Source organism: Anoplolepis gracilipes, chromosome 12 (genome assembly GCF_047496725.1).
Source record: "Anoplolepis gracilipes chromosome 12, ASM4749672v1, whole genome shotgun sequence".
Lineage (NCBI taxonomy): Eukaryota > Metazoa > Arthropoda > Insecta > Hymenoptera > Formicidae > Anoplolepis > Anoplolepis gracilipes.
In genome coordinates, this window is record NC_132981.1 from 9,420,434 (window position 1) to 9,445,571 (window position 25,138).

The 25,138-nt window shown below is 39.7% G+C and overlaps 1 protein-coding gene across 6 annotated transcripts in view; it reads left to right on the forward strand.

The window, feature by feature from the left end:
• Positions 1 to 25,138, forward strand: part of Kdm3 (Lysine demethylase 3) — a 278,486-nt gene that overhangs the window by 153,500 nt on the left and 99,848 nt on the right. For all 6 annotated transcript variants that reach the window (XM_072903705.1, XM_072903707.1, XM_072903706.1 and 3 more), the window contains one exon: positions 16,406 to 18,734. In XM_072903705.1, coding sequence (XP_072759806.1) covers positions 16,406 to 18,734 — 2,329 coding nt within the window. The remainder of the gene's footprint in view (positions 1 to 16,405; positions 18,735 to 25,138) is intronic.

Below are 25,138 nucleotides of genomic sequence, written 5' to 3' on the forward strand. Positions count from 1 at the left end.
TCGAGAAGGCGCGGTTGCAGGACCGCAGGCCCTCCACGGGTCGCCGAGTGTGAGTATTACGGGACCGAAGCAATTACCAGAGACTTTCCTTTCGCGTTCTTCGACTCTCGTCTTTTTTTTTTTTTTCGCATATTCCGTATTATCGTCGAGAAGAAGGAAGAGGAAAAAGAGAAGGGTAATCCTTGACTCCGACAAGAGCGAGCCAGCCGCCGCGATGCTTTTTAACCGCGTTCATGCGTGCACACAGATGTGAGACGGATAAGGAGGACGAAATGGACATGAGAAGGAGGAAAAGAAGAAGAAGAAGAAGGAGAAAGAGAAGGAGAAGGAGGAGATTACAAGCGAGGTTTAACGAAACCAGTCGAGGTCCGTCAAACCGGTTCAGCGAGTTCTCTGCGTTCGGTCACGTTGTCCTCTCTCCCCTCCCGCGCAGAGGATTGACGGGGAGGAGATAGGAGCGGGAGAGGTCTGTCGACCTCTGTCTGTCTTTTTCCCCTCATCATTCTTCCTTTCCCTCTAATCGTGATGCATATCTGAAGCACAGATCACCGGCACTGACTCTCGCGTTTATTCGGCTCTATGTGAATGTGTACATGTATGTGTGTATGACCGATCGAGTGCGTATATATGTGTGCGAATGCGGTGCACGTGTATGTGGTGTGTGTGTGTGAGATCCCCTTAACCGAGAGTACACCCACAGCGACTGAGACCGAGAATTATAGTACGAATGAGAGGGGAACGGGACTTGTATCCGCCCCTGTTTGATAGTCCCGTCGTGATATAGACTCACTAGGGAACCTAATCTCTCTCTTTCTCTCTCTCTCTTTTTTTCTCGCCTCTTCTTTCTTTATCTTTTACTGTCTTTCACCATCTCACAATATCGACCGACTCTGTCACTCTATGGTATCTCTTGCACTCAAGAGAAAGAGATGTAATGAGAAAAATGGCAAGAAGGATAGGTATATAGACGGAAAGGAAAGAAGACAAGCACTCGCCTCTCGGTCGTTCACATAGATACGTACTCTCGTTTGTGTGTGTTGCAGCGGAGTATGGTCGTGGATTGCATCTTAAGGGCACCGCCTCTCTTCTCTTGACCCACTCCACGATTATCTGCTCTTTTTTGTCTTTTTACGTTCACATTCCTCTTCTTCTTCCTTCCTTCCTTCCTTCCTTCCTTCCTTTTCTTCTTTTTTTTTTTTTACGCACATTTTCTCCTCTTTGTTTCTATTATTTGCCCCATGAGAGACCAAGGAGCTACAAAACCTGACAAGTCAGTCTTAAATGTATTACGCGAAATGCCTGTCGGCGAATGTCGACTGACGGAAGTACTGAGTTTTATACACTTTCTTCAGAAGCATTTTTGCTCCTTTTTTAGATATATATATATATATATATATATATATATATATATATACAAAAAAATATTACAGAAAAAAATGTTACTCTTCTAAATTACCTAAATAACAAATAAATCGTCGATAATAAATTATCGATAATGTTTTTACAAGAAAAACAGTTTCATTTTCGGAAAAAGCATTTTCAAAAATTACAATAGAATAATTTGGCCACGATATACATAGAGTATATGGATACGGACGAATGATCGTTTTCTGTTCTCGCAAAGTAAAGTTAGAAATCTGAGAAGTCGATGTCTTGAATGATGCGCGTAAGGAAGTTTCCGTCGAGCAAAAGTAGTAGTCAAAATTGTCACATATGTGTCACCGCCATATGGCGACTTCCCTCCAACACGGGAATAGTCCGTTGTTGGACGATTTGTTTTTTTTATTTCTCACATCACTATCACAGTGTTTTTCAACTAGCGGAACAATGATGCGCATTTCTCAGACGCTTTGCAAAATTTTTTATGAGAATCATGATTAAAGAAATTTGAAAAATATTTTTCTTCATTTTTTTTTTTTTTTTTTTTTTTAAGTTGATATTTTGTGCGAATTTCTATGTCGTAGATTAATATTCTATCATTTAGAAGAGATTAAAAAATATTTTTTATTTTTAAATTCTTTATATTTTCTATCTTTGTTCATTTTTCTTCTTCATTCGCGATGTATTAAAGTCATCAATCGCGATTTCTTGTGGGTAGTAGACACGTAAATACGTGGTTGGCATATCGTTTAGTTCCCGAAGAGAAGCATGACTCGCTTACCGAGTTCAGGTATCCGCTACGCGTCATCAGCCCACCTAGATGAAAGCACAATGACTCATCTTGCTGTTTCTCGCACGAATCGATCGGAGGTCATGGAGAGGTCAGCCTGCGCTCGTCCACTTCCGAGGTACGCGAGTCGAGTCTTCGAGAGCTTTTGACGGAGGTAGAGGGAATATAATGACGATGATTACACGGTATGGTCTGAATTCCATCCATGACGGGCGAACGGAATTAAAACGACAAAGTCACGCACCAGAGAAACCATAGTAATCGAGCGTAACTGCTTCGTAATGATCGAAAGTTTTAACATAACTCCAGAGACGATTATCTACAATCTATTAAGCGATTAAAAAGAATTAAATAATCAATTTTTTAAATGAATCTTTACAATTCGACCTGTTCTTTAATTTAATTTATCCGAGATTATTTAATAAATTCATAGCACTGATGTATCGATTTGCTTCGGTATTCATAACAGCGTCTAAAGTTTGGTACGGAAATGCAACAAGCCGGGCATTGTAAACATCAGAATTTGACGTTTCTCTCTGACGACAGAGAGCGCAAAGAGCAAGAGACAAGAGCGGATCAGTGCGAGGAGTCGCGATAATCATCTAATGACCCGTCGAAGATATATTAGCGTCGAGGAGTTAATCTGGCGCGAGCTAGGAGAGTTCTTGCCGAAAGACGCACTTGACGACGTGAACACTCGCTCGTCGAATACTGAGAAGTCTTTGAGACTAACGACTAGCTTGCATTCTCGGTCGGCTTGCTTCCAGAAAAAACAAGGGGAGACTTTTCGGCGTCGGGAACGTTGAGCCGCGTTTCTCCTCTCCTCTCCTCTCCTCTCCTCTCCTCTCCTCTCGTCTCGTCACTATCTTTCCCCCTTCATTGCTCTTCTTCCTCTTTTTCCTCTTCTTGCTGTCGCGACAGGAACCGTCTTGTCCAGGAATAACAGGCGGCCCCAAGGGAAGTCAATTGATCGTGACGTCATCGTCGCAACACAATAAAATGTAACGGACGAGCCGGGACACGTGACCAGATCGTGACCCAAAGCAGACACCGTTGATTGCTCTTTCTCTCTCTGTCTCTGTCTCTATCTCTATCATGCTCGTTTCGTTATTCGCGCCGTATTGCCTCTTTAAGAGCCGTCTTCAACGACCGCTTTTACTTGGTTCAGTAAGAGACTCGTGAGTCTGTCTCTCGATATACAAAAGGAGACGTAACCTGTCGGCGATAACGATCTCGGCGATTTACTGAAGAGAAATAGAGGCTTCTCAAGGTTTTCGGATTTTCGATAACATATAATAAATGTAGCCTGCCTGATTCTTGCGCTCCATCGAAAGTGATATTCTGCTAGTAAAGATAAGGCGCGAGTCGTTGCATATATTAGCTTTTCAATGATTCGTATTTTGTATAGGAAAAAAATTCTTTTTGCGAGACATACTCACAAGTAATACATAACAACTGCTACAAAAATGGAGTATTTTTAGAAAACAGTTTGGTAATGATAAATTATTTTTATTTGTATTATGACTTTAATGACAAGTATCGATTTATGTATGCAGAAAACTGTAATATTTTAATTCTTATATTATAAGAGATTTTTCTTGAAATTCATATCGTTAGACAGAAACGCAAAACTAGAGTGTGACAAATTATGGCAGATGAAGTCACTGTGGATAATTAATTGATTAATAGATAACGAGAAATACAATCCAACTATAAATTTAGTCGGCAAGAAAACCGGTTTTAAATTCTTACAACATACGAATCATAAAAACAAAGTTTGAAAAGGAATAACTGTTTGCTTATTCACACTCACTTGTTCCATTAAATACATATTTTATCAACGACTGGATAGAAACCGGTATTGGACGTATAATCAATATGCAGAATATTTAAAATATCATGCAAACTGTAATTTCGAAACGACAGTATAGATATTTAAATTAACATCGTCCAATGCTAATAAAAGAACTGTTGTTTTCAGACAGCCAAGTTTGTTCAGAAAAAAATTTTGCAAATCTGCCATCTCCGTCAGCGTTATTTTTACATTGTACTCGACCGAGTTCTTTTATTCAAATGTTATTGTACTCGTTCTTTTTTCATTGATTGTTTAACTTGCTTGATCATTTTTGTTCGATTAAAAAAAAAAAGATACAATTACAGAATTATTCTAAATTATATTGTAAATATTTGTTAATTTAATGACGATATCGCATAGTATTTAACGCATAATTATATGAATACTAAATATTAATAATTATCAGATATTTTGAAATTACAGATTGTCGGGGGGGGGGGGGGAGGACATATGTAATATATATTACAGAGATATTCGCTTTTCAGAGTATTTGAAAGCAATGGGATATCGAAAGAAAGAGAATGAGATATCGAGGATCGGATCCCTTTTAAGTTGTTCTAGGTTCCCAATAGGTATTTGGGAAGTTGTAAGTCATGATGCGCAGGTACGTAGGGCTTATAACCTGCTCATCCGATTCGAGCGTTCATGGCGTCTCATTCGGCGTTTACGACTCATAAACCCGAAAGCCCATCATGACTGACCGGGCGTTTACAATACCCTCTAAATTGCCCGGGTCTTTCTGTACGTAGCCGCGACAAACGAGTGTGGCTCTAACGAGCGAAGTAAATCTACGCGACCCGGATAGAAACGAAGCCAGGCGTCATTACGCCCGGGACACTGACCTGTTAATCGCTCGTGCAATTAGAACGCGTATCGTTGTCCCAGATCGAACGCGAACTCTCGCCAATCGGACTAACGCTCGCTGCGGCGCTCTGTGTACGACAGAGCATGCTTTAAATCCCGCGATTTCGCGCGTTCCACCAGTCTTAGATCGCGACATGTGAGTAAGAATTCCGCAATCGTTGTTGCGTGACCGACGGTGAAATTGCACGTACTGTTAGATTTTCAAGGTCTCGATACTCGAGGCGCGCTGCATTGTGCACGAGACAGGCGTATCTATAATGGACGCTCGTGTGAATTTTATTTATTGCCACATTTATTTTTACTGCGCGCGCACACACACATACGCGCACGCGATGCCCTTTAAACCCGCTTTCTGAGGCATTACAGTGAATTATTGGTCTAAATATATGTCGTATCAAAGTATTAATATCTCTTTGTGAGAATAATATTTCTCACAAAGTTGTTTTAATTATTATTATTTTTATTATTATTATTATTATTTGCTTATTAGAATATAAAAATAATAGAACAAAAGACAATACAGAATATCAATTAATTTTGTCGACACATCGATTTCTAAAGTTATGAAAATAAAATGTAAAAATTAAGAGAGAATATTTTCTCTCATAAAATCAAGATTCTTGAAATCCTCCACATATATGATAATCGCACGCATACTTTATGTAATTTTACGAAAGCCTTAAACTTGCTTAATGAGACGGAAAATTGCACATAGGAAAGTTTTATTCAATATTTTTCTCAATTATGGAGGTTAACAGCACGGCGCTTTCGTTTGCCTCTTTTGCATCGGATTATCTCACGAGGGAGAATGGAAAAGAGAGATGAGAGTGAGGAAGCTACGTGTTTCCCATTGTTCCTGAATTATTTATTAGTCATAACCGGGCCCGCAGCGCCTGGATCGTAACGATTGAATGGTCAGTGACCGGATATGTGACGTAGCCGCGGGACAAGATGGCCAGTGACGATAATTACTCGCGTGTTTACGACCGATAAAGCCCGAATACCGCTCTCCTCTCTCCGTGCAAATATCGGCTACATATGCATATACTCGCTCGCCCACTCAATCACGTGCGTATATGTATTACTTGCGCGTATAAAGTGTCACGAGCACACGACTCCGCCAATTATGCGCAGCGCCGAGGAATATTCGGTGTATAACTCGACGATTCATTCAAGCCCATGTTATCGGCATCAATATTTCCGGATAATATCTATTTCAATTGTTAGGTCGCGAAAGTAAGATTCGACCGATCGAACCGAATAATTCTGAAGATATTGGAGAAAACCTAAATAAATCTACACGTCAAATTATCGCTCGAAATAAAGCTCATATGACGGTTGAGATCTATTATAACATTATGATTAATAAAAGATACAATAGGAGAGTGATAAATAATTTCACAAAAGTCTTTAATAATCTTAGCGCGATGTAAAACTTAATTTTACCATCTAAGTCTTGCTCCACATTGACGTTAATTAGATAAATTGAGTTTAAAGTTTATTTAGCGCTCTAAATGCGGCACGAAATAGGTGCGAAGATGTACTCAACCATTTTCATCTCGTCAAGTGTATTATAAAAGTTTTCGCCGCATATCATGGTCGTCTCTCTCCGACGAACTCGCACGATTCTCCGAAACTTTTATCCGCGCGTAAAAGATGGGTGTGAATAGACAAAGGTGTGTGTGTGTGTGTGTGTGTGTATGTGTGTGTGTGTGTGTGTGTGTGTGTGTGAGAGAGAGAGAGATAGAGATGAAGACGTAGACGTGTAAGTGGTACGACAGAAACAAAAAATCAAGGCCTTGGCTTGCTGTCTCAACGTCATAAAGATACAATAGAAAGGCTCGCAGCTCGCAGCTGCGAGGTCCTCTCTGGGTCCAAGCCGCCGTGGACGCTGTGGGCGTTTCCACCCACTCTAACAGCCTCCATTTTCTTTTTTTAGATTCTCGTTTTATGCTTCTTTTTTATTTCTGTCTTGTCGGACCGGCGATACTTGCTAAGGCCCCGATACGTGGAAACTTAAGAGGTGGGGAAGGAAAAGAAATATATAATAAAAACGAAGCAAATAGGCCGGGCCCGTATGGTCGACACGTGACGAATTCACGGGACTCGGTCCTCGTAGATCATTTTTTCCGTCTCTTTCTTTTTCACGACCGTTCCCGTTTTACTTCTCGCTTCTGCGAAGCAGAAACGTCGCGGTCCGTGGAGGTTGACCCACTCGCATCGACTCGTCAACGTTGCCGAGATCAGGTTCAAAGAGAGAGAGAGAGAGAGAGAGAGAGAGAGAAAGATGGCAAGATAGAAAGCTGTTCTCGGAGCGTTAATTAAAGCGTCGCTCTCGCGGGAATAGAACTCGTCTGACCTCGCCTGGCGTTAACTGGCGATCGTGAATTATGTCATTCTTCTCTCTTTCTCGCTCGTGTCGACTCGATACGGTATAGTGATCTCGGTCTCTGATACAGATTCTACGATTAACATTTCACATTGTAGAATGCCACATTGCACTACGTTACGTAATGTCTTCGCACAGACGAGTAACATGATTTACGATCTTTTCACGCGATCGGAATTTACAACTCTCCGTATGATTTGACCTTTCACGAATGTTAGATATTATAAAAGTAAATGTAATAGTATTTCTTCTTTCGTTGGTCCATTGTGACATCTTAGAGAATAAAATCAAGAGAAATTTTTTTACGATTGTAAAAACATTCATAAGTTTTTTTTATAGGTATATATCTATACTCTTGATTAAATTTTATCGTCGTTCTAAAATAATTATTTTTTTATTCACAAGTCGAACAAATAAACTTTAATTGAAACTTGGAAAAATATATTTAGCGAATCGAGTTTTAAAGTTTTTAACACAAATTTAACATAAACGAAAATATTCTATTCTTAAATTTGAATGAATTTTACTTTAACAGAATCACAAGTTAGTATTCGGATATCAAGATATTAGAAATTGGAAAGTTATCGCGTGCAAACTATCGTTGAAGAAAATTCTTCTATGTATCGATGATCACACACATGTGAACACGCGCGCGCGCGCGCGTTAATAAATGACAGGAATACTTGAAAAATATTTTGTACGAGTACACAAAAAGTTACTTAAAGCGAGTATTATATTGTATATTATATCTATGTGTGTTTATGTAGAAAGTATGGATCGATCGATCGCTCCCGATCTTTTCCGGCTCGTCGATTCCAAACGACAATACTTGTGAGCGATCGGTCGTGTGAGACGAGGCGCGATATCGATATTATCAAGAGCACATGCACAATGAGTATACAAAGAACGTGCATTTCTATTACTTCCTCCGTTCTCTTTCTCTCTCTCTCTCTCTCTCTCTCTCTCTCTCTCTCTCTCTCTCTCTAAATCGCGCGCAATCAATCTCGATTTATCGCTCCATTACTATCGTACGTGTTGTCTATTGAAGCGCATAAATGAACTCACGTCAACCACACACCGATGATGACATGTCATTTTAAAAGTAAATGCGTTATATATGGTCTATCGCAATTTTATGGTCTATCCACTAAAGTCAATTAGATTAGCGAAAGTGGAAAGAAAATATTTATTCAATCAAATAGTATGCCAAGTTATCTTTATACAAAAGACTAGGAAAATTATTTTCCCATTTGAATTGTGATGTAGGCTGAAATAATATTGATATTTCAACGAGACAACGAGAATCGAAAGAAATCGAATTCGTTCGCTATAGCTCGAGCGGATTCAGCAACGTTTTAGAAGAGATGTGCCCCTTTAATTTGAACGGACGGAAATATCGCATTGCTCTTCGAGCGATAAATCGTCGATCGAGTACGGATTAATTTTTCTTTTTTAAATTATAGCGCGACATATTCTGCAATCATACTTGCACATTGACCTTGAATGTCAGCTACTTGATGTCACGATCATTATGTACTTTATGGAAAATATCAATTGTGAAAATTTATTGTATTGTATATCTACTTGTTTATTTATAGGCGCTGTTGACACATTTGCCATGTTCATGTTGATACATGTTGCTTTAATAAATGATAATGTCGATACTATAACGCGGGTTGGGCGATAAAGAAACGATTCTGCTCTCGGTTCTCTCGTAAAGTGTGTCCCAAGGTTGCATTAAAACAGCTGCGATCGTGTCTCTTATGTAAGTATGTTTGACAAGAATATAAAGCAATTCAAAGCCAAATCGTGGACGAGTTTATCTTTGAGTTAGTGAAATTTATTCTAATAGTATCAAGACAAACGTCATACATTCTGACAGGCACATTTACAATTTTTTATGTACTCTCTGATTTGCACAGATCGTGATATTTTATAACCTTGGATATTTCGGAGAAATTATATTTCGAGACAACGACAGATTTCGTTACAATGAAATTTCGACGCTGTTGCGCCATTTCTTTAATTTGACTTTTTTTATTTTAACTTTGGAGGTCAATGGAGCAGATTTTATTTTTGAATGCGATTTTTCTTTTAAGATGAGTAAGATATTGCGATTAAACGTGACACTTTAAATGTTACGCAACGTTTTCAAGATTTTCTGATTATTTTATTATAATATAATAGGTGAGATTATAAGGTACTATTATTGTAATAGATGAGATTATAAATTTTCTTATTTTCTTATTGTATGTCTAATAGATGAAACTATAAGACACATATATATTCATAAGATATATAAATCATAATTTTGTAAAGTTTTATTTCACTATTTCGAGATGTCACGTATCCGTTCGCGCTTAGCGTATCGTGTCTAAATCTCACCAGCTGTATCAAACGTCTGTCAGGATCAACTTTATAAGTAAATTAGATGGACTTGACGCCACACGTCTTGATATAGAATCTGATAGTCTCAAAAGCAGAAGAATAAGAATATCGACAGAAAAAAAGAGATAGGAAAGCTGGCGCCACGCCAGTATTTTTATTTCTTCCATCACGCCAGTCTTATTCCTTCCATCTTTTCACCTTCATCTCGAATTCGAATCCTCAATCTCATGGCCATTTTTCTTTACGACCTCGTGGCGTGAGATCTCTCTCTTTTCTGCCTTCCCTTCTGTCATTCCGTTTTGCTTTGCATTCCGCAATGTTGAAAATAAATTTATCAACAAACGTGGCGAAGATGCGGGAGATCTTGGTTCATAGCATCGCCGTAGAGAGCATCGGCAGAAATAGCGGTTCCGAAAATAAGCGTGGAAGACGAGACGTCTCTTCGAAAAGACACACGGATCTTCGCGACCGCGCGCGCGAAGAGAGAGATCGTGGTTCTTATTCGTTTATTCGGCCAATTCCTTCATTCAGTCGCATCGCCTTTCGTTACACGATAAGATACAATTATCAGTTATTTCTCTCATTGTTATAGTATTTAATATTGTGGAAAAAATAATAATTTTAAAATTTTACTCGCGCGAAATATGGAGGACATGCAAAGTCCCGAAATCTAGGATATTGTCCCGAAAAGTCAAAATCCCGAAATTTAAGACACGTGACATTGTCCTGAAAAGTTATAAGACCAAAATTTAAGAAGCAAAATCCCAAATTTTTGATCGAGAAGCTTTAACCTGTTAACACACCATTATACTTATACATACTTTGAACAAAGTTTCATAAAATAACGCAAAATTAATTTTTTTATTAATAATATTGCAAAAAATATTTTTATTATCTTATACATTGGAATTTTTAAAATATTTTAAATTTAATTTTATAATTTTTAAATAATAATTTTTTTTCTAATTTTTGAATAAATTTTTTATATTGTATATATATATATATATATATATATATATATATATATTTAAAATCTTTTCTATTTAATTAATAAACTAAAAATTTTAATTTTTATGTAATTAAAATTTTATTCAAATATTATTTTTGATATTATGAATATACTATATAAACGATATTATAAACACTTTCCTTAGTATGTACAAGTAATGGTATGTGAATCGCATAATATTCTCTAAGTAAAAAGTTCGGGACTTTGTCTTGCTTCTTAAATTTCGTAATTTTAATTTTTCGGAACAATGTCTCGAGTCTTAAATTTCGGAATTTCGACTTTTCGGGACATTATTCCATTATTGAATTTCGGTAATTTTTTTTCGGAACTTTGCATGGCCTCCCGAAATATTTTACATTTTGTGCAAAATAATAATAATAATTGAATATAAATAACTGAAATCTGAATTTATACGAATGCAAACGGATAAATCTGAATATCGCATAATTATCTTTAATGAGCATTTAGTTCGCCGGTATACTATGTGATTTTTTCGCAAATATTTCTCACGTCGCCTTTTAATATCTGCATTAATGTACGCTGCGCATTAATTGCTGTATGTCCGTTACATCGGCGCATGTCCTGCAATGGCATTATTTTCTCTCAAATGCGCTTAATTAATCAGATTAATCTGATTATCACAGTGCCGTATCGTATATTGTCGACGCATAAATAGCTTCCGCGGGTAAAACTACGCGCTTCAGTTACCGTATATAGTTTCGCGATGTGCGACGTTACTGCTCTCTGCATACTTTTGCATATTAAAAAATCCGAGTTCTAAAATCGGAATGACAGAGTGGGTTTCGCAGTAGGTACGTATGTTTTCCAACATTTTGCGATCAACGGCAATCTTGAAAATTACGCAGTGATCCTATTAACATACGCTTAATAAAATCTCGTATTCATGCCGCGTATTTAGTGATTTTCTAATTCTAATCCATTATTTATGAAGTTCGCATGCGAGATGTTACGAATGGGACGCGGTACGTTAAGCGCTTAACATCCGGGATTTGTATTGTACCAGAAAATTTGAGGAACCGTTAGAGAGAACGGGTTAGTAAAATAGATGTAAAATTCAATTTGGCTGAATTACGAATGAGAATGCGATTTAAACTTCTCAGTTTAAATAGTTAATTGACAGCTTAGAATTTTGAAATTAATAGAGAAATGTGGTATCTGCATTTATCGAGAAATTATTGCTCGCGAATGAAAAATTATCTCTGTGACAACAATATTCGAAAATAATAATTTATTTGCCGCATTTATTACTCATTCAATTTCTATGTATAGCACACTTTCCTCTCTCGTCCTTTCGTAAATAGGTAGGTAGGTAATGCAAAGTTTCGAGAGAGGTAATAGAGCGGATGGCAGTGACTGATACCCGCTTTGAAACTAATGGCGCATATAGAATGCGGATTCAACATAACGCGGTCGATAGTAGTAGACGTATGAGAGAAAGGGCGGTGGCGAGAACCAGAGGAAGGAGGAGGGGGTGATGTTTTGTTAACCGCGGAGAGAAAGAGAGGGAATTCGAAGAGCTACCTGCTCGTCTACATGGGGCATTGATTTTGACAAAGGCATTTTAAATTCCTAGCGAGGTCGCCGAAGCATTTCTAATTCCGCACCCCTATAACTCAGGCCAAGCTGATGTCTATCAACCAGGGGATGCACCATTGTCCCTCGTGACAAAGAGCATCGGCGCCGGCGTAGGAGTTGTTTTTCACACGACCCAGCCCTTTTGAAGGGTCATATGCGCTTTTAAAGCCCTTCATGCTTTCCACGCGGCCGAGCAAGATGCAAGGTCATGTAAACAGCTTCATGGAGATTCTCTCTTGTAAAAAAAATATACTCACCGGTTGATACGATTCGCTTTAGCGAATTTTTTAAGTGTAAAATAATTATCACTTTTTTCGAGTCGCGCGCATGTACATGTTATATATCGATTACCTTTATTTGAGATTATAAAAAGATATTTAAATGGTAGAAAAATTAATCATAATTTATTTTTTATTATGTTTCTTAAAGTTTATTTATATCGCACATAAATAATATAAATTTCTTAATAACGTTATTATTATAAAATTTTTTATTCCCTATCGGTACGTGGAACTCGTGACAGAATACTCGTTTCATTTCATCATACTTGTTTTAAAGGACAAAAGCAATTTGTCATGCTCTCGTACACACGACGATAAGAATTTACATGCAAATAAACCGCACGTGCAGGTCTTACATAATGCAACGCGCTGCGAGAAAACAATCCAATGACTAACATATTATGCTTTACATTTACCAGTATAAAAGTGGTTTTTTTTCCTTTAATATAAATATCTAATCTGTCATATATACACAAGTAATCATTTATCTCGCGATATAATGTAATCTCTCAATGTTTTTACAAAAAGATTGAAGTTACATGTTAATAACCTGGTTATCGCTGTTCCAAGAATCATAAGATAATTTGACTTGATTTATGACGTTATCGTATTTGAACATAATGTGCGCATCCATTACATAATTATCATTTTACGACAGATAAAAAAGGAGATATTTGATTCAAAAATAAAATATAGAAATAAAAATGCGTGTTGTTAACCTTCCGATATATTTTTCTAAAATATTCTCTAATTTAAAGCGAATTTTCTGGCAGCGTATAATGCTTCTTTTTCGTATTCCGATGAGGAAATTTCGGAAAAGGGAGAATCCTCTTACTTTCCTTTACAATTTTTCTACCAAGATCCACTTTGAGCTATTCCGACATTTGATTTCACGAAAGTGTTGTGAACTGTTAAATATTTTTTGGAAAAAAAAAAACATGACACCTCACAGTTTACCAAACGAAGATGTTTTCTTAAAAATGTCGATTTGCAGTCAATCATAAAAAAATATCAACTTGAAAAAATACTTGAAAAATTGTTCCGAAATTTTCACACAGTTTTTTAAAGTCGCATAACAATACCTGGATAAAGTTGTCACTGCGAATTTGTCAAGATTAAATAAATCGTCATATTCTCTCGCGTCTCGTTCATATGAATTATTTTCGATATATTTATTGCGGAAAAATTTTACAATATATCTTATAATCTGTGAATGATTACGCCTTAATCTTAATCTCGGTAATTATGTAATATCTTGTTTACCAATTATCGCTCTTTCGTCAACTGTTAATAGAACGCCGGATAACCGTATCGCGAAAATATGCTGAATCGCCACATGTGGCGAGCAACAACAGCACGAAACAAAGTACGCGATCACTGTTCAATTACGCCCGATATAATGCACGCCGCAGTCGGGCAACGACAGAACGACAAACCGCAGTCGCTAGGAAACGGGATGCACGTCGAGGCTCGTTGCAATGCATATCCGTGTGTTACTGCACACACGTTTACATACGCGTACATACACGCACACGCGCATACGTGTACGCGCGTGAACTGCACATATCGGATAAATACACCCCACGTATGCATTGCTGCTGCCCGCTGTGGAGTAGCTTTCCCCCTCCGGGTAATAACAGTAAATCCCGAGTAATAAATCCCTCTCCTGTATCTTCCTTCCCCGCCCCATCATCCTTCTCTCCGCTCGTCTGCCTGGACACGCTTGTGTGCGTGCTTATGCGTGTTTATGCTCCTCTTCTCTCTCTACCTGTCCACCTCTCCATTCCCATCCAGTCTCTCTCTCTCTCTCTCTCTCTCTCTCTCTCTCTCTCTCTCTCTCTCTCTCTCTCTCTCTCTCTTTCTCTTTCTCTTTCGCGTGCGCACATACACACGTACTACACATACGTGCGTGTATATATGAGCATGCATTTCTATTCGCTCGCCTCTCTCCTCTCTCTCTCTCTCTCTCTCAGAATAGATATATGTATATGATGTGCATTGTTGCAAATTGCTCCCATGCTAACGGTCATGTTCCTACTGGGTTAATCGAAGACCCCCTTGAACTCCCTTGAACCCGGTTGCCGGATTGACGCGACGGGAGCCGGAAACCCGGTTGAATTGCCGCACGATTTCTCGGATGTAATGATGCTCCTTGTCGATGTGCGCATCGCTTTCGATCGAGGTCAGTGAGAAGATTTATTACAGTGATTGATAATATACTCTCCCATTTTGCGAGCTTGCTAGCTTCCGAAACATGTGGGATAATAATATATGTGTATAATTGCATGCTAATAGCGAGATTTGTCTAATAAATTAGGGAACGGTTTAACGTTAAACCGATAATAATCCTTTAATTTACGGCTATTATATCGTATAGATTATTATACCGATGCTATCGATTTTTCAATGATTGGATGATTAGATAATGTTCACTACTTTTTCTACATTACAGTGACATGGATAGAGGAAATTCAGATAATATATTTTATCGTGATTTGTTTTAATCTTGAAACTTGAAAGAAATATTTCATAAAGCATTATTAATTACATGATAAGAATATTTTGTTACATTCGAAAAAAGCGACAGTAAAAGTTTCCGTTTACTGCGTTATTATAATTTTTCTTTTTTCAATATGTACACCTTATTCAGTATTTTATTTTTTGAATAAAATTCATAATAATTGTCTCAAGATTTTATACCATTATCGATGATAATGATTTCTCTGTAACTTGTAATTTTATACAATGATTTGAAGATAAAAAAACTTGGAAAAAAATATATACAAAAATTGATACACATATATATGACGAATGTCAAGTAGGAATGGAATGAGGGCGGAGAGGGATTGCAGAAGTTGCCAGGGAAACAGCTTTATATATATAGCGTCGTAGGGTTACCGAGTTATGCGAATCACTGATTGCGCACATCAAAGGGATTACCTCGGTAAATCAGCTCCATCATCTCTCTGCACGGTGAACAGCCGATGCACCGGACAGCTGTAGGGATCGATCGGTCGCTCGCCACAATTATGCGGTCCTATCAAGGGTATCGAGATAACCTTCGTGCGCAGGGATATCGAGTGCGCGATAATCTACCGTCGATAATTTCAATAATTAGCGGCTACGCGACTCGTTCGCCGATCTGCGACGGCTCTTTACGCATATAATCAGCAACTTCCGTCGCGTAATATCTGAAATTAAATACGTACGCGCCGTAATGTCGTTCCGGGATTCTTGATTCGCGGATATGAAAAGAGACTTGTGAATGAAAAAGTTACCAATTGCACGATGTTAGTTTATCGTAAGATTGCGCGAGGGAAAACTTTTAAGGCGTTTATGCGTTTTTAAAAACTCTCCAAGTTAAAGGTCACTCTCTCGTCAGTTATGTCCAGCTGTCAAGTCATGTACGGTGCTGTAAAGTTAAAATAATATACGGTTATCGTATAGAAGAATGTTGTACGATATTATGTAGAGCTATCACGATTACAAAAGTAGGGCATAAAGTAAAAGAAGTTGTTAACTAAAGCTGCGTTACCGATTTACTATTCTTTCCTACATTATAGTTCTACTAACGTGACATAAATAGAAGAAATCAATTCAGAAAGTTTTTTAACTGTATTTATAATATATATAAATGTAATTATATAATACATATTTTGTAAACGAGATTTTTTTTATTATGCTAAAATATAATATTGGAAGACGTATATATTATAAAATATTTCTTTAACGAGATGTCGTCACCGTACTCGTGGTTATAAATAAAATAATTGCAACGTTAATATTATTGTTTAATGTTGATTCATTACATTTATTTAGTTATTACATTTGCGAATTGTTTCTTATGTTTCAGAGAAGAATAACGCCCGCAACAACCGACGTCGACGCGTGAGCGAAGGTGCTAGTCGCGAGAAGACCGAAAAAGATTCGACAGAAGCGGCGTTATCCACGCGGCAGCAGGAAGATCGAGAGAATAAAGGTCCGCCATCGGGTAAGGTCAGCAACCGTGTAGCACGGCCAGTGTTAGAGGAGGCGAATAGCGCGTCGGGAAGCGCCTCGAAGCTACGAAGACGCTGCGCCGCGGTAAAGAGTCCGACCGCCGACCATCAGGGTCCGGCGCAGCATCAGAGACCGGTGCGAAGAAGGCCGAGGCCAGGGAGTGGCCAAGAGGTCAAGCCAGGCACAGAGGAGGAATCTGTCGAGCATCATCATCGTACCGCGAGTGGCGCGAGAGCCGACAAGGACGAACGTCTCGGTAGCAGATCCGAAGAAGAGGAGGAAGAGGAGGAAGAAGAGCGACCTCTCGAAAGGGAGAATGAGGAGAGTCCGGAACGTTGCGATCCATTGACTAAGCGGCTAAGAACAAGCCCCGTCGGCAGAAAGCTCCGATCCGAGAGTAATAAGGACAAAAACGCCGAGGGAACTGCAGCGGATCGGACCGGGGAGGAGGTGGTGGTGGAGGAAGACGAAGAGGAGGACGACAACGACAACGACAACGGCGACAACGACGACGACGACGTCGAGCGGGAAGCCGGTGTGGAAAAACACGACGGGGCTGAGCGGGAGGTCGACAAACTCGAGGAGAACGAGGAGAGCCAGTCCAGGGAACGGGACAGAGAACCTGAGCCGCCACCTCCGGACAAAGTCGATCCCGGGGGCAATCCAGCTTCCAAGGAACAACAGCCAGACAACAAGCCAGAATCGAGAAAGAACGCTGCCGCGACCGATCGGGACACAGATAAGATTGGTGAGCGTAAGGAACAACAACGACAACAACAGCAACAACAGCAGGAGCCACCGCAGTTACTCGTGAATGGATTGCACGTCGACTCGCCGCTGGTCAGCGACAAGACGAATGTCATCCGCGAGGACAGTCCGTCGCTGCTGAAGTCGACTCGATCCAAGGTAAAGGGTTTAGCGGAAGAGGACGGAGAGGACGCAGCGGCAGCGGCAGCGGCAGCGGCAGCGGCAGCGGCGGCGGCGGAGGACGAGCGCGACGAGAACGCTAGCGAGGAAGAGGTGGGCTCGCAGCGGTCGCGCCGAACGGAGCTGACCACCACCGAATTAGGCACGGAGGATAGCGTGGGTAGCGTCGGCGGCGTGAGGGCGCCCAGCGTCGAATCGGTCGTCGAACTGCTGGAGTCGAGCAGTCAGGACTCAGGCTCCGTGCTGGAGAGGCTGAGTCCGCTTAGTAGCAGCGGCGGCGGCGGCCCCGGCAGGCAGAACAGCCTGCTCCTGGAACAACAGCGGGAGCAGGAACGCAGTCGGCACAACGAGAGCCCGATCATCCTTGCCGAGAGACTGAACAAGCCGCCACCGCCGATCGCCGGTCACCATCATCACCATCATCTACAGCCGTATCATCAGCCGCATCATCAGCAACAACAGTTTCATCATCACCACCAACAACACCATCAACAGCGTTATTCCGCCAGTAGTCCGGTGATTCACCATCATCACCAACAGCAGCAACCGCCGCCGCCGCCGCCGCAACATCATCATCATCATCAGTTAACGAGCAGCTCGCATCAACACCATCATCATCCCGCTCACTTGACCCCGTCGAGCCTCCTCGAGGTGCAACAACAGTCTCACACATCGAGGGGTGGCGATGAGGCCGGCAGTGGCCTCATGGAGGTGGAGGCTGGGGCCGGTATACCTGGTGCGGGCGTACTCGCCGGTGTGTCCACAACGATCGGCGGTATACGGGGGTCGGGAGGCAGTAGTAACAGCAGCGGCGTCGCCGGTACTTACGGTGATAGCGGCTCCGATAGCGGAGTAAGCTCCTTGAGAAGCGCCGGCTCCGGCGACGAAAGAAGCGGTAGCAGGAGCTCGGCGCTCAGCGTCGAGGAGACCACGTCGTCCTCGACACCGTCGGCGATAGCCACATCCGCCGCCGCCCCGGCCAGAATCTGGCACGTGCAGAGCATCCAGCACACGACTCTGCTGATGGCGCATCCCCAGGGCGGGCCCAACGCCGCCGCCAACGCCGCAGCCACGGCGCCGCCGGTTGGCTACCAGAGTCCGGCGCCTCCGGGTCATCACGCCGCCGTCGCGTCCGAGATGCTCTGGAGGCCTATCCAGTCCAGGACCTACCCTTCGTTATCGCACACCCTTCTGGGACCACAGCAACCCAGTCCGGAGGAGCTACTCGAGAGAGACCGTCATGAGAGGATGCTGCGGTGAGTCACGTTCTGTTTAATTCTTCCGTTATTCTTCTGGATGTTCAATCATCCGTTAAAAATTGTCGAGGAATTTTTTCATTGAAAATGTATCACTTATAGTGATACATATATAGTGATACTGTTCGCGAAAAAAATGGACGAATTAAAGAGAAATTGAATTGAAAATTTATTTTGTTGCGAACGTTTCATCTTCAAAATCGAGGAAAATTGACTTTAATTTTACGAAAATCAATGGAATCTAACAATCTAAAATAAACAAAAAATGAATTTCTATTATTTTTAATGAATAAAAAATTCTTAACGGATGAAAGAAATTCTTAACGATATTTCCCAGATCAGATATTTAATTACACGAAAGTAATTTTTTTTTTTTTTTTTTTTTTTTTTTTTTTTTTTTTTTTTAATTTACTTTAATCGATTCATCTATTTTTTATTTCGAATTAAATGTGAATTTCTCGCACAATGCAAAAAATGCTTAGGAATGCAAATATTTATACACGTTTATGAATTTATGTGAATCGAAAGTAAGATTCGTGTCTCGATAAATGGCGCCGTAAGAGGCTTAACGTTTTATTACCTCCTACTATAATCAGCTCGGTCAATTGATAGTTGCAACGTGATATGCAACGACGATAAAAAGTTTATCCATCACGGCTATTTTTCCGCTCGACTACGCGCGCCATTAATAGTGCTGGCGCATGCACGGGCGGTTTCAAATACGCTCGCAATAATGCATTAAACAACCGCGCGATGGTAATCGCGATATATAATGTTGTATCAATAATCTTGTCTAAGCCTTAATCACTTTTCCTTTGACGCGTGTCGTTCGTCACAATCTATGATTGCGTCTTATCGCGATTTTTTTTTTTTTTTTGGTTCGGTTAATTACTTCATCGATAACCTCGACATAGAAATGATGTGAAAATGACATTTTGATTCAATATTAGGAATAACATTGTAAGTCATCTCGCTTTGAGAAACGCGTTTTACCCTTCTGATTTCCGATTTTTTAAATTATCTTCCGAAATAAGCAATTTGTCCGAGCATAATTTACTTTTCGCTCGCGTGTCCTCGCAAATGAAACGTCCAGCTGACCGGTAGATTCGCGAGGAAATGAGACTGTCGTGGAAGTGGATGTCCGTTAAAGCAGCTGCATTTGGCGCTTTCTCGCCGTCGCTTCTAGCCATCAGACTTTCTTTGTTCGATCCGCTCTCGTGTGACTACGTCAAGCGTGCATATATATATATATATATATATATATATATATATAATATTTACGTGTACATATATATTCGCCATTCTCGTTTTTCCGCGTGCATTGAGAGAAGAATATAGGCGCAGAGAGACGCGCTTAAAGAAAGAGGTGGACGGGTTCGCGAGTGTGCGTATATCCACGGCCACGTCGCGCGCGCGCTCGTGTGTGTATTTGCATGCGTTTCCGGGCGCCAGCTGCGAGTCGCTCCTCCGACTTCCGCCGGATTATCGCGATAGAACGACCGAGGCTCGTTTGAGTAATCGAGTCATCATTCGCTCGGCACGCCGACAACGAGGCGGTGACCCGAAACCGTCGCTCTTCGGCTCGTATAAATAAACCGGTGGGACACTTACCAACACACTGACACTGTCGCTGATCGGCACGTGTCGATGACCCTGCCAGTCGTGCGCGCAATGCCTTGCTTGACCCCGCCGAAGGCCATCCGCCAAAACTTTCGGTGTCACTCGACAATTTCCATTATATGCCTCTCGATTTTTGTATTTCGCCAACGAATTGTTACGAGTTTCTTTTTAAGAATGAATAGAAAGTGAAAGTTGTAATTTTCATCCTCAATTAAATTACATTTATATAATTTTCTTAACTTTAATTTTTTAATTATTACAACAGATTGATTTAATCGGACTTATTTTAAAAATCTAGAATTGTTCAAAATATTTGAAAGATTTTTTTTTTTTATCTCGCAGCAGTTTGTGGATACTTTTTATATAGTTATTACAATCGATAAATTCTTCTTGCAAACAGTTCCATTTTGCAGTTATCCGCAGTTAAAGTTTAATGCGTAAGAAGAGAGTTACATTTAAAAGCATAAAACTTTTACATGTCCTTCCTGACATCAGTAACAAAGGAAACTTAGTCGGCCGTGGCTGTACGTCTGTCAATGATCATACATCTGTTTTATTTTAGCGAGGTATCGATTGAAACAAGCGGCGTATAAATCCTACGCTAAAGTTGTACTGAAAGTTTAAAAGTGATTATAAACTTTAAATTATGAATAATTTAAATATAAAGTTGTTATCGCGACAAAATTATTTCCATAAATCGAAAAAGAACTACATTACATTTATTTGATTGTATGTTCTAAAATCGAAAAATTAGCTTAGAGAATTTTTATTTTTAAAAATACGACTATTGTATTTCGATGTGAGTATTGTTTTTGTCTTTATAACAATGACACATTGAATTTTCATATATTTTTGAAATATCCAATTTTTCATTTTACATAGTTTCTTATAAAAAGTCATATTTCTTTTTGTCTTGACTGCTTTTAACGCGTCATTAAAGTTAATCCTCCATCAACACAAATCCATCGATTTGACCCATGCAACGAGTTCAGCGATCATTTAGGTAGGGATAATTAATAGTTCGTGGGAGAGCATGACTGAGATATTAAAGCTCCTTTCGAGAGAGCCCAGGCGGAAAAAGGTGGCGGAGAGTTTGGGTTGGCAAGCTACTAGACGACGATGATGACCTCCTACAACGTCTGGCCACCGCTGCTGTTCATGTTTGAGAGAGGGGAGGCTCGAGAGGACACGCGATGACTTGACAATATATTGCATCAAGTTGGTTGCCAAGTCTCTCTAAATATCATTCCCGAGTATTTTTATGACGTTGGACTTCGACTACATTACGACGCGTTTTTTTGGATCACGATTTTATTTCGAACGAAAGAGAGAGAAATATACGTATACTCGTCATCTCGTTATATTTGCTCGTGGACAGATACGTATCCACGTCAGTCTTCGATTTATTTATCGTTGTGCAAAATATTCATACATATTTTCCGTAATGTAAAGAGAAATAAATTTTTATCGCCGACATCTGGTCGGTAATAGCACCAAGGAAAACAAGTAGAAATCGTGTGGCTATGAAATTCTCGTTAGAAAATAAAAATATAAAATACATTATATAATCATCAAAAATAGATTAACAAAATTAGTGAGATCGATAAGATCGAAAATTCGTATAAAATCTCTTTGAGGTTTCGTTCAAAAAAATAATATTTAGCTTACGCTTTTTCGTTGCACAATCACTCATCTTCCTTTTATATATCGTGTAACGACGATATTTAAAATTAAAATTAAAATTAAAACTATACACTCACGGCGTGTATTTCGCGGGAACTAGACCGATCAAATTGGAAGCAACAGTTTGTCGGCGGACAAATTAATCGTCTTTGTATCCTCGAGATATTTTCAAGGCCAAAGTTGCCCGATAGCATCCGCGGGCGTTCACGATTTTCCCTTTCTCTCTCGCCGAGAAGAACAAGCGGATCCACGAAGGGATGTAGCAAAAAGAAGGAAAGCGCGCGGTGAGAGAGTTACCCTAATGACCATCGTGTAGCGACGAAGGTTAACTACGCGGCCCATCCCTCGGCGATCGATATCCCACGTTCTTGTGCGCGTCTCATCTTCTCTCTTCTGGGATCCCACCGGAGAGCCGGTGGCACTCGATCACGAGGTATTAAAGCTTGATTGATCGATGCATCGTTTTTCTCTTCAATCCCGGTCTCGGCGCGATGAGTCACGCGAGACTTGAAATGCGTTTCCGAATACAAAGGAATGGTTGAGATTAATCGTGCACGGACAAAATTATTCTCGTTCCTAGAAAGGATGTCGGTGGCTCTGTTCACTAAAGATTAGTTAACAAAAAAATGATACCATTCTTTAGCAAAGAATTAACGTTAGGTTTAATTATATTGCGAAATTTAAAAAAGGATTACGTTGTGTTACAATATAAATATAATATAATAAATACAATATAAAAATGGAGAAAAGATATGAAGAAAATTTATACAATGTTTTTTGTTTATTATAAAATATCCTTTGCCAGTCGAAGTAACATATTCAACTACGTTATATCGTTACACAATAATGTTGCGAGAGCTAACGTCATATTAATGAAGCAAGCGAGTTATCGGTCTTCGCTTTGTGAAAGCTGTCGGCAAATTAAACAGCAAATTTACTCGGAATATCGATGAGGGATGTTGTTACGGAGTTAGCCGGGAGAAGTAATCGCTCGTTACCGTATAACGAACAGGTGAAATTGGAAACTCGATAAAGCGGAGATACGGATCGGCAGCGATCGGTTATCCACACGAGACGACGTCGCGGGAACGCGACGTTGCATTTACTGATATCACGCGAGCCTACGTTTCGAGTCGTCGCGTCGCGTCGCGTCGCGTCGCGTCGGCTCGAAGCTTCCTGGAATTTCCTGCAACGGGAAACATCGCCCAGACGATTACTTCCCGGAGATACGCGTTTATATACATATCCGTTTTGATCCCTCTTCTTTATGTGTCGCGATAACGGAACAACAGCACCGACGATATTACCGTTTAGATGCAAATAAAAAAATTTTTTTTTTTCTCAAGCTTGACGTCTTAATGACTACATATATACTTAAATGGACTATTGATTCAACTAATTGAAGCATTTTCGATTTAGAAGAGAAATTATTTAGTGCAACAATTTGATAGAATAACATTTGATAGAAAAGAAATATTAGCCCAGAGGAGTGTAATATGTAATTTAAATAACACATCTCAGGTTCTTTATTTGTACGTAAAATATTTTCATCTAGTTTGATACTTTGAAACGTCTCTCATTTCTCCGCCGTATTTCGCATAATCGTTAATGTGTCTCTTATCACCCTTGGCGAAAGCTCGCTTACTGTTTTACCCTTTTTTCCCCGAGGTGAGATTCTAACGGGCTGTTCGCGCTGTTATTCTGCTCCAAATACGTCCAATTACGTGCTCTCTTCTCACGGGTACTCCTCGCTCCGCGTGTAACGACCGCGATTTAACGCTTATGCAAGCCCGACCTCTCCGAGAGAGGTAATCGGCTGGCTACGGCATCAGAAACTGGCATTTGGGCACAAGGTCACGCGCAGCTTCTTTTTATCTTTCAAATGCCTTTTCTCTCTCTCTCTCTCTCTCTCTCTCTCTCTCTCTATCTCCTCATTCTCCTGCACTCCTCTCTATCTTATACCCTCTTGATCCATTCTCTCCTTCTTTCTGTTATTTAACCTTCTCCCTCCCTTGTGTCCTCGAGACCATTTATTAACCGGTACGAGCGGGGAAGAGAAATGGACGAGCAGAAATGTATGCGGCAGGAAGATGTAAAAATATATACCGGCCGCTCAACGACTCGTTCGCGTGTCCGCATATCGTCTAACAGGATAATAGAATGGATATAATACTCCAACTGTGACATCATATATAGTTGAACAAAATGATTAAAGGTTAATAAAATTGACGCATTGAGAATAGAGGTTAATACCGTGAGATACTAGTTCAAATTTTTTTCTTTTTTATACGATAAAAAATATTTTTATCGCTCACTTTTATCCTTACTTTTTTTTAAATTCATTTTTTATGCACTATTATATAAATATTATTTTTTTATTAATCGTGATTGTCTCAATTGATATATTACGTAATTATTGTCTCACAATTGAGATGTGCGTCAAAATCTTCATCACGAGCAATTGAATCATCGCATTATTATTATAGCTTTTTAAAAATAACCAGTTGTAAATAGTTTTTGTATCTCTGGAATGTGCGAGTCTCTCGTAAAAAAAAAAAAAAAAAAAAAAAAAAAACTGTCTTCTGTTATCTGTCACCAATATATCTCGAGGACAATGCTTGTCGCTTTTGCGGTCACACTCCGGTAACTGTTCGCCAAAGGTGCGTAAAACACGTTTACTAGGAAATAAATCTCGTCGATGCCTTTAATTCTTCCGGATTGCGTCACGCTACTCTGAATCACCCTTGGATATATCGCGATTCACCCAGTTTCATCGCCGAATCAAATCTCGTTTAATTCGCGAAATCATTCAAGGTCACCGTCTATATCGCTTTCCTCAAACGTCTCTCTGGTGTTTGCAATTAATCCCAGTATACACTGCTCGATCTTATCTACCTTATTTTACATAGCTGTACATAGTACAATTAAAATGTGGCAAGAAATATGAACGCGAAATTTAATTTATAAAAAATTACTTGGATCTTTCAATAAAATTTTCAGTAAAAAAAGATGATAATGAAAATTTGATTTTTAATATATTATACTATAAAAAAATAGCTATCTCGAAATATATATTTTTACAATTTATATTGTATTTTTAC